General features: G+C 35.2%; 1 protein-coding gene across 4 annotated transcripts; it reads right to left on the reverse strand.

Moving 5' to 3' along the window:
- Positions 1-1,823: 1,823 nt before the first annotated feature.
- Positions 1,824-7,259, reverse strand: LOC104108563 (uncharacterized). Of its 4 annotated transcripts, none has more exons than XM_009617631.4 (8): positions 6,960-7,259; positions 6,447-6,498; positions 5,202-5,472; positions 5,005-5,099; positions 3,433-3,583; positions 3,220-3,316; positions 2,699-2,781; positions 1,824-1,996 (listed from the first exon to the last, which is right to left on the reverse strand). In XM_009617631.4, exons 2-8 carry the CDS (start codon positions 6,492-6,494, stop codon positions 1,989-1,991), a joined length of 753 nt encoding a protein of 250 aa, XP_009615926.1. In that variant the 5' UTR covers positions 6,495-6,498; positions 6,960-7,259; the 3' UTR covers positions 1,824-1,988. The 4 variants fall into 4 exon arrangements, with proteins under 4 accessions (XP_009615926.1, XP_009615925.1, XP_009615924.1 ...); XM_009617630.4 differs by having other exon boundaries at positions 6,447-6,507; positions 6,960-7,203; XM_009617629.4 differs by lacking the exon at positions 6,960-7,259 and adding an exon at positions 6,775-6,923 and having other exon boundaries at positions 6,447-6,507.
- Between the last annotated feature and the right edge of the window lie 486 nt (positions 7,260-7,745).

A 7,745-nucleotide genomic window follows, 5' to 3' on the forward strand; every position in this document is an offset into this window, starting at 1 on the left:
ACATTTTATACTACTAGAAGTTTAGATTGATAGTTCAATAGAAATGTACGAACAATAAAATATGATAAATAGCAATTTGTATATTGGATAGAGTGATTAAATGTTGAGCTAAAGACATAAAAGTAGTTTTTGCAGTTTAGAATTAAAATTTAATGGCATATTAATTTGTAGATCTAATCACTCTTATCCTAAGATTATTCATGATTCTGCCCCTAATTGACACTAGATAATTATCTCCACTGGAATATAAGGAAATTAGCAGTAAAAAGGAATACTTGTAGAAGAATAGTAGTTTTTCATTTTAAGAAAATTAAGTCACTTATGGTGTGACAGTGCTTAACTGATTATATATATATCCCTTATTTTCTGAAAGTTAACTATTCATGCTTTCCAAAGTTAACCATTATCATTTTTAAAAATAAATTATTGAAAATAAAATAAGTACAAGATACAAAAACAAGAATGCTTTTCTTGGAGAGAAACCGAAATTAAATTGCTAGTGAGTTAGAATGTGAAATTTAGTGGAAATGATCACTTTGTTTAAGAGAAGATCAAAATTCAAAGCCAATCCGCATTAAACCCGCTACCAGCCTCGCATTAACTTTTTAAAAACTGGTTTAACCTGCCTCCCCGCAGAAGAGTAAACCCGTCCCGCCCAGCCCCACACTGTCCCATTGCCATCCCTAACAATGTTTATAGCTAAAAGTTCTACCATTTTGTCATATTGTTATGTACCAAATTGCAATTTCTAAAGGCACTGTATTAAACAACACAGACAAAATCATATCAACCAGGTAGACTTTAATAAACAATTTAACAAATAGGTTGATTATAGATGACACAAAGTTACACCAATCTAGTAGAGTTAGACAAACAATTGAACAAGCACAAAATATGCCAATCAGATAAAGTTTGTGAACAATTAACAATATAGATAGAATAAATATAGCACAAACTCCGGTAGAAAAATTCCTGAGAGCATAATTGTGTGCATTGGTCCGAAAGCTATTTTTTTAAATACGGCCACCAATTACAAGGATATTCCGCTAAGACCACCTCTTATAGGGCCATTCCTGTCAATCTCCCGTAAGCTAATCAGGAAAGGGGGGAAAACAAACAGACAAGAGACGTTTATTTACTTTATAGGTTAGTACTTCACGTCATTGTAGAATATCATCCTTAACGATGAACCAATTAGTGTCTGAAATAAATCTGAATGTTTCCAATTCTATGTCGTCAACTGATCCAGGATGGAGGGATAGACAAAGCGTATCCACATTGTTTACGTGTACCTACCACATACATTGTTATCACTAAACCATAGTTAATAGTTAATACATACATATTCTCACTTCTCTATATCATTTAAGCATAGTAAATTAATATAGTATGCTGTATACGAGAAGTTAGAGATCTGGTATCTATCATTGTCATTACAGCAATCTTTTTCACCCTATACAGTTTATACTGTCCTTGTCATAGCTTTTCTCCCATTGACAAATACCATAAGTTCATCTGTGACTTCTACAAAAGGAGAATCTCATGAAGAGGCATCTCTAACTAATAAGTTATAACAATGTGCATACACAAGTCCCTTCTTGTCTATATTTTCATTAATGTAATGCTTATGCTTTCCTGAGCCGAGGGTCTATTGGAAACAACCTTTCTATGCTCACAAGGTAGGGGTAAGGTCTGCGTACACACTACCCTCCCCATACGGTGTGGGATAATATTTGGTATGTTGTTGTTGTTGTTGTTGTTATTGTTGTAATGTGCACACACGAGTAATTATGTATGAGAGAGTGAGAGAGAGAGAGAGAGAGTGCACAAAGGGGTATTTGTTATTAGAATTTAAGGTTTGCCGCCACATATTTTGTATGAAATCTTGGAATAATATAAATATATAAGACGAAGCTGACTGCATATTGTAAATGCTGAGAAGCATAACAATCTCATACTGAGGAAAAAATCACTCCATCTTCAAGTGTTCATTGGCCTGAAAACAAAAACGTGAAGAACTCAGATTAGTTCTCTTTAAACCAAAGCTGCTGAATCAGTGTATGCAATTGAAATTGCAGAAGCAAATTTTGGAAAACAATTCCATGTCCCCTTCCCACCCCCTCAACGACAAAAAAGAAAAGATAAAGAGATAAATAAAAGTTTTTTTTTTGGGTGGGGCGGGGTGTGTGTTCAAAGGAGAGTCCGAGAGGATTGGTGTGATCAGTTTGGACGTTCATCAACGTATTAAAGTGTACCCTAAATTAAGCTTAAATACCAAATAGATACATCACTACTACAATAGTACGGAAATTCAAAATTTCCCATATTTTGCATCTTTAAAGGAGATTGAGTTATCCAACCTCTAAACACAAGATATACGATAAGACAAAATTTGCTTTGTTTCTAATTTGATAGAGATTAAGGGGAGCCTTGGAGCAACAGTAAAGTTGTCTCCGTTTACATGTCACGGATTCGAGCCAACCCGATGCTTGCATCATGGTAGGCTACCTACATCACACCCCTTAGGGTGCGGCCACTTCCCCAGATCCTGCGTGAATGTGGGATGCTAGTGAACCGGGCGGACCTTTTTTCTAATTTGGTAGAGAGACAGGCTCAGGGGTGACATGCAAAAAGAGCAAGGTTGGTTTCTGAAAGCAGAGAAGATTAGCATTCCCAGCTATATAAATGTTATACATACCATAGTTTTGATGCACCTTTGTGAATTTATGGATGGTTTTTATGAGGGAACCAAATTTCATGGACTTCAGGGGCCCCATATGTCTGCAGCCATAAATGAATTTAAACTCAGATCCAAAACCTTTTTGTAACATGTCCTAAAATTAGTGCACGCTCCAGAAACGTTAACAAGTTGCTAATTATTAAAAAAGAAAAAAAATTATAACCATGATTTGACCACAAGGGAAGACAAGAAGAATCAATTCAAATATGAACTAACTTTATACTAGGAATATAACTTTGAGAGAATCTTGTACCCTAAGACACTATCCCTTATGTTGTTTAATAACTCCAGATAATCAACAATAAGAATTTCATAACAGATGCATGTCTGCAGTCAGAGTTAAACTGTTCAAGACTATACCACAGTAGCAGTACCTTTAATATACTCAAATCAAATGAGCCGACGCATTATCTAGAGAGTCACATCATGCCACAGATAAGCAAAAAAAAGGCCAAGTATTTCAGCAGGGGTGTACTTACTCAATCTCAGTGTACCGGATTCTCCATGCTGGGAAACCCATGTGACATCTCACAGGACCATAAACTAATAAAAGATCAGGCTCTCGTCCCTCATAACCTGCAGGATTGATAATTTATCCACGTGTATAGAAAGCTATCGTTTAAGAAAAGATGAAAAATTCATATTGATGAATAAATCAGGCAAACAGGGGGAAGGAAGATAAATCGACAGACCTGCTGCTTGTAGAGCCTCAGACATGTCAGACTCAGTAATATTCGGTTTTCCTGGTTTGGTGCTGGCGTAATGCTTGACAAAAAGTAAATTAGCTGCCTTGGCCACGGCAGGTTTTGAATCAGCAAAAGAGACAAACTCCAGATCTACATGCTTGCGGCACAGAAGGATATCGGCAAAAGAAACATAAGACAGTCATTAGTGCAATATTATGTAGATTTAACTTTAAGCTGAGACCCGGATGGCATTTGCCATTAAATCATTTAAACCTCATTATTCCACAGTTTTCATTTGATTTTATCACTTAGTTTGTTTTTGGCTCTTTTCACTTTGTATCCAGTATTTCTAGGTGTGCTTGGCTCTTTATCACTTCTCATTCAATCTTTCAGGTCTCTGCACTCCTCCCTTTTCATTTGTAAGATATTTATTTATAAAACTGGTTACAAAGAGCAAAATTTTAAAAAAGCAAAAATGGCAATTGTAACTGGGACAAAGTTAGATGTCAATCACATAGAACCTACTAGAAAAAGTTAACTTTCTTATGTACCAATAATCTCTTCTCCTTCACCCCCTAACCCCACCCCAATATAACCAAAAAAAGAGGAAAAGAACATAAACATTATATAGAGAAAAAGTGACGAGAAAATCTTAACTTATTTTGTTTATCATTCTTCTTTTCATGATCAAGGTTCACAGTCCATCATAATTGTAAAAATAGCACTGGTGACACTTCATGCGTTTAAAGTTGCTTCAGATTAGCATTCGGTAAAAAAGAAGAGAAATGTAATTCGAAAGAAAATATTGGTCACTGTCCTAGGCACGTCCGAATATTAAGATTTAACAGACACCCAATAACTTAGAGAAACTAAAATATACTGAATGACGAGAAAGGGTCTTTTGAGGGTCTTCTGTTTTTTCTCCGACCTTCCTATTTTAAGTGACATAATGAAAATTAGAGGTGGATAAAATATTCTGAGTAGGTTATCATTATTGAGCTAGTTAGAGATATCTTTAAACATAATATTTCCTAGATCCAGAAAACGTAAGAAATATATGTCATCGTAAATATAAAAATATTGTGCACTCCTCCCCTTCCCAGAACGTTGCCTGCGTGCTTTTCAAGAGTCAACAGTCTAATGTTCTGAAATGAGAAAATCTCAACTTTCCTGATCCATATAAAAAAGATGGACAATCAAACCACAGTATCTTTCATATAGTTTCTCAATTTCTAACTTCTGAAATGACGAATTTATCTTGTCCATTTTTAATTCCATAGCTGTCAAATTACTTGCAGAATTCAAGAAAATCATGGGAGGGAGTAAAGTTTACTATCTTCCATTAATCAGATTCCTCGCAGATATAATTTCTGACAGTAAGTCAATTTTTTCGGTATAATCTAGCTAGAGAGCATGTCACATAGATTTGCAGATGCCTTAATTTCCAACAAGAATCACGCTTCACTTGAATATATCAGGACTTAAAAGAAAAGAAATGAAAGTAAAGGTAAATGTGTACCAAAATGTAAAAAGTACCATAACCCATAAGTCCAAAACTATGCAGGAACTTGACAATACCTCAGGCAAGGTTCCATGATCCGATCCATCTATGATGGATTCCTGGGACTTGTTCAATCCTTCTATAATGGCTTCCTGGGACTTTTTCAGCACTCCTACAATAAGCAACGACTGTGGGAATCATATTTTTAGCAGAGTCTTGTAGATGCATCATAAAGCACTCGAACAAGCTGGTGATAATTTTTTGACAACCTTACCTTCTCTATCATAGAGGCAGATGCTTTTTATACCAATAGATGCAAGCCAATGCAATAATTCAAGAACTTTTGAAGTTTGGCGAGCTTCTTCGCTTTCAATCACAACAGCCAGGTATCGCACTTTACTAATGTTAATGGCATTGTAACTCTTTAGCAACCCGCTAGAAATGAGGGTATTCTCCACTTTACGAGCTATGCCCAATACAGAGTACCAAACATTGATGATCAAGTGTAGGATGAGCCAGACCAAATGAAGACCAAGGTTACCACACTGAAAAAGATGTCCAAAACCAAAAGTAAGCTAATATATATACATTTTAAGAAAAATGAATATTATGCTCCTCTAAACATAGAAAGAATCTTTAAACCTATGTTGCCTAGACTCTCCAAAATGATGGCGCACCCATGTCGGATCCTCCAAAAATACACTATTTTGGAGGATCCGACACGCACACGGCGACATTTTCGAAGAGCCCTTGCAACATAGCTTTAGACTACAATCCCCTTAAAAGCTGATAGCCTAATCACTTAAGAGGCCAAGAGAGTGACTGAGGAAAGGGGCTACTACTTTATCAACCTTTGTTACTTAGAGAGCCGAGAAGCAAGATGATAACTTTTCATTCATAGCATTCTTCATTGCTTACGGGAAGAAACTGCAAACCATAGTTGGGCAATGTTGAGTCCTTAGCAAATGAATTAGATTCAGCCATAATATAGATGCAATTGATACATTTCATATTATCTCTTTCATGTTTACAGCTCAATCTCAACGAACTTGAATGAGCTACTTTGTAACACAAGGGATCGGTTTAGTGTGACCAAAGACACTCAAAAACTAAACTCAATCCAGTTGAAGCTCAAAGGTTTCAAACACCCCTTCATGGAACACTTGGCTTTTGGGGTTTGGTTTTGGGGGGGGGGGGGGGGGGGGGGATCACTGATCGATAATGTAGGATCTTAACTCAACTTTTTATGACCAAAAATCAAATCAATTTTTCACAATATAACTCATTCGTTGAGGGTTCGTAGGAAGTACTACATATTGTTGAAGGTATCCAAGTGAACTTTTAGTATGACTATCTCAACTTAACCTCCCTTTGAAATGTCTAGTACTATCAAGATTCTTCTACTTATAGTGAGCTATAATATCGCTAAGAAAAGAGACTCAACACAATTATTTGCCAAGAGATACTTTGAACCAATATCAGCGGGACAGGAACATTAACCAAAATTATGATGGCTTACCACAGATGTCCAGCTTAGAATCTTCTGCACCTCATTCCCTAAATCCATTGATCTGCAAATACTTCAAGAAAAAATAGGTGAAAATAAATAAATAGCTCTAATTTTCCCCACAAACTAGTAATATTAGTAATTACCAACAATCACACATACAAGAAAAGCTAAAGCAAAACTTAGTACTATCTGACATTACATTAACCTAAACAAGAAAACACCATAACAAGATGCAAAGCATCAAACTTTAGCAACTTGGTAGTGAGAAGCTTAAAAAGAACCCAACTTTGATTTATTATTCCTTCCAATAAAATAAACCCGGATTAAGAAAACTTACAAATTAGTGAAAAGGGGGACTGAAATCCGAAAAAGTTTAACAGAAAGGAAAAAAGCAGTGAGCAGCATAACACTTTAAAGAAAAAGGGATCCAAAAAAGAGATGAAACAGTCACCAATGAAGACGAAAAGTAAATTTAAAAAATTGGAGAAAGAAGAGAGATATTTTAGAGGGCAATGATAATACCTATATTTGGTCCTAAATTGAGGGAAGTAATGGGTGCATGATTTGATCTCAGTTCAGTTGTACACAGAGAAACAGAAATACGCTGTGTTGCAGTCACGGGAGCTTCGTCTGCCTCTCTCTAACTTGATGAAATTTGTACACGTGACGCAATCATCTAATTATTCAACCAATGCACACGCACTGCTTGTCAGTTGTCTCTCCCACTTCTTTTTGTTTTGTGGACTGAAGAAAAAACGTTCAAAATGTCCCTTAAATTGATCCCTCATCCCTAATAAGTAAATGTATAAGATGGTGAACAGCAATTTTAAGCCTGCTACTTAAAAAATATTTACAATTTATATGTTTAACGATTAGGCAATTCACCTAACTTCATGACTAATTATTCTGAATTTTTTGTATTCTTAATTTTTGTGCTGCTAATTTAAAATTTATGACTAATTGTCTTGAATTTCTAAATTACTAATTTAAAATTCAGAACATAAGAATCGAATTAGTGACACAATTTTTGAACTTTAGGATACGATTTTAAACTTTGCGGTTTAAACTTCAGGATATCGTGTGCTGAAATTTGAGCGAATTTACTAATCTTTAAATATATTCTAAACTATAAATATATTTTAAAGAATATACTTAAAAGTAACCGTATGATATCATTTTCACAATATTATTAGTTCTTCATTCTCTTTTAACGGGGAGAGAATGAGCCTTTATGGTCATTTACAATAGTGGGATTAAGAAATGTCACTAATGAATTGGGCGCTAGATAATTGTTTTTTTTTTTCATTT

Source organism: Nicotiana tomentosiformis, chromosome 6, assembly GCF_000390325.3.
Source record: "Nicotiana tomentosiformis chromosome 6, ASM39032v3, whole genome shotgun sequence".
NCBI classification, from domain to species: Eukaryota; Viridiplantae; Streptophyta; class Magnoliopsida; order Solanales; family Solanaceae; genus Nicotiana; species Nicotiana tomentosiformis.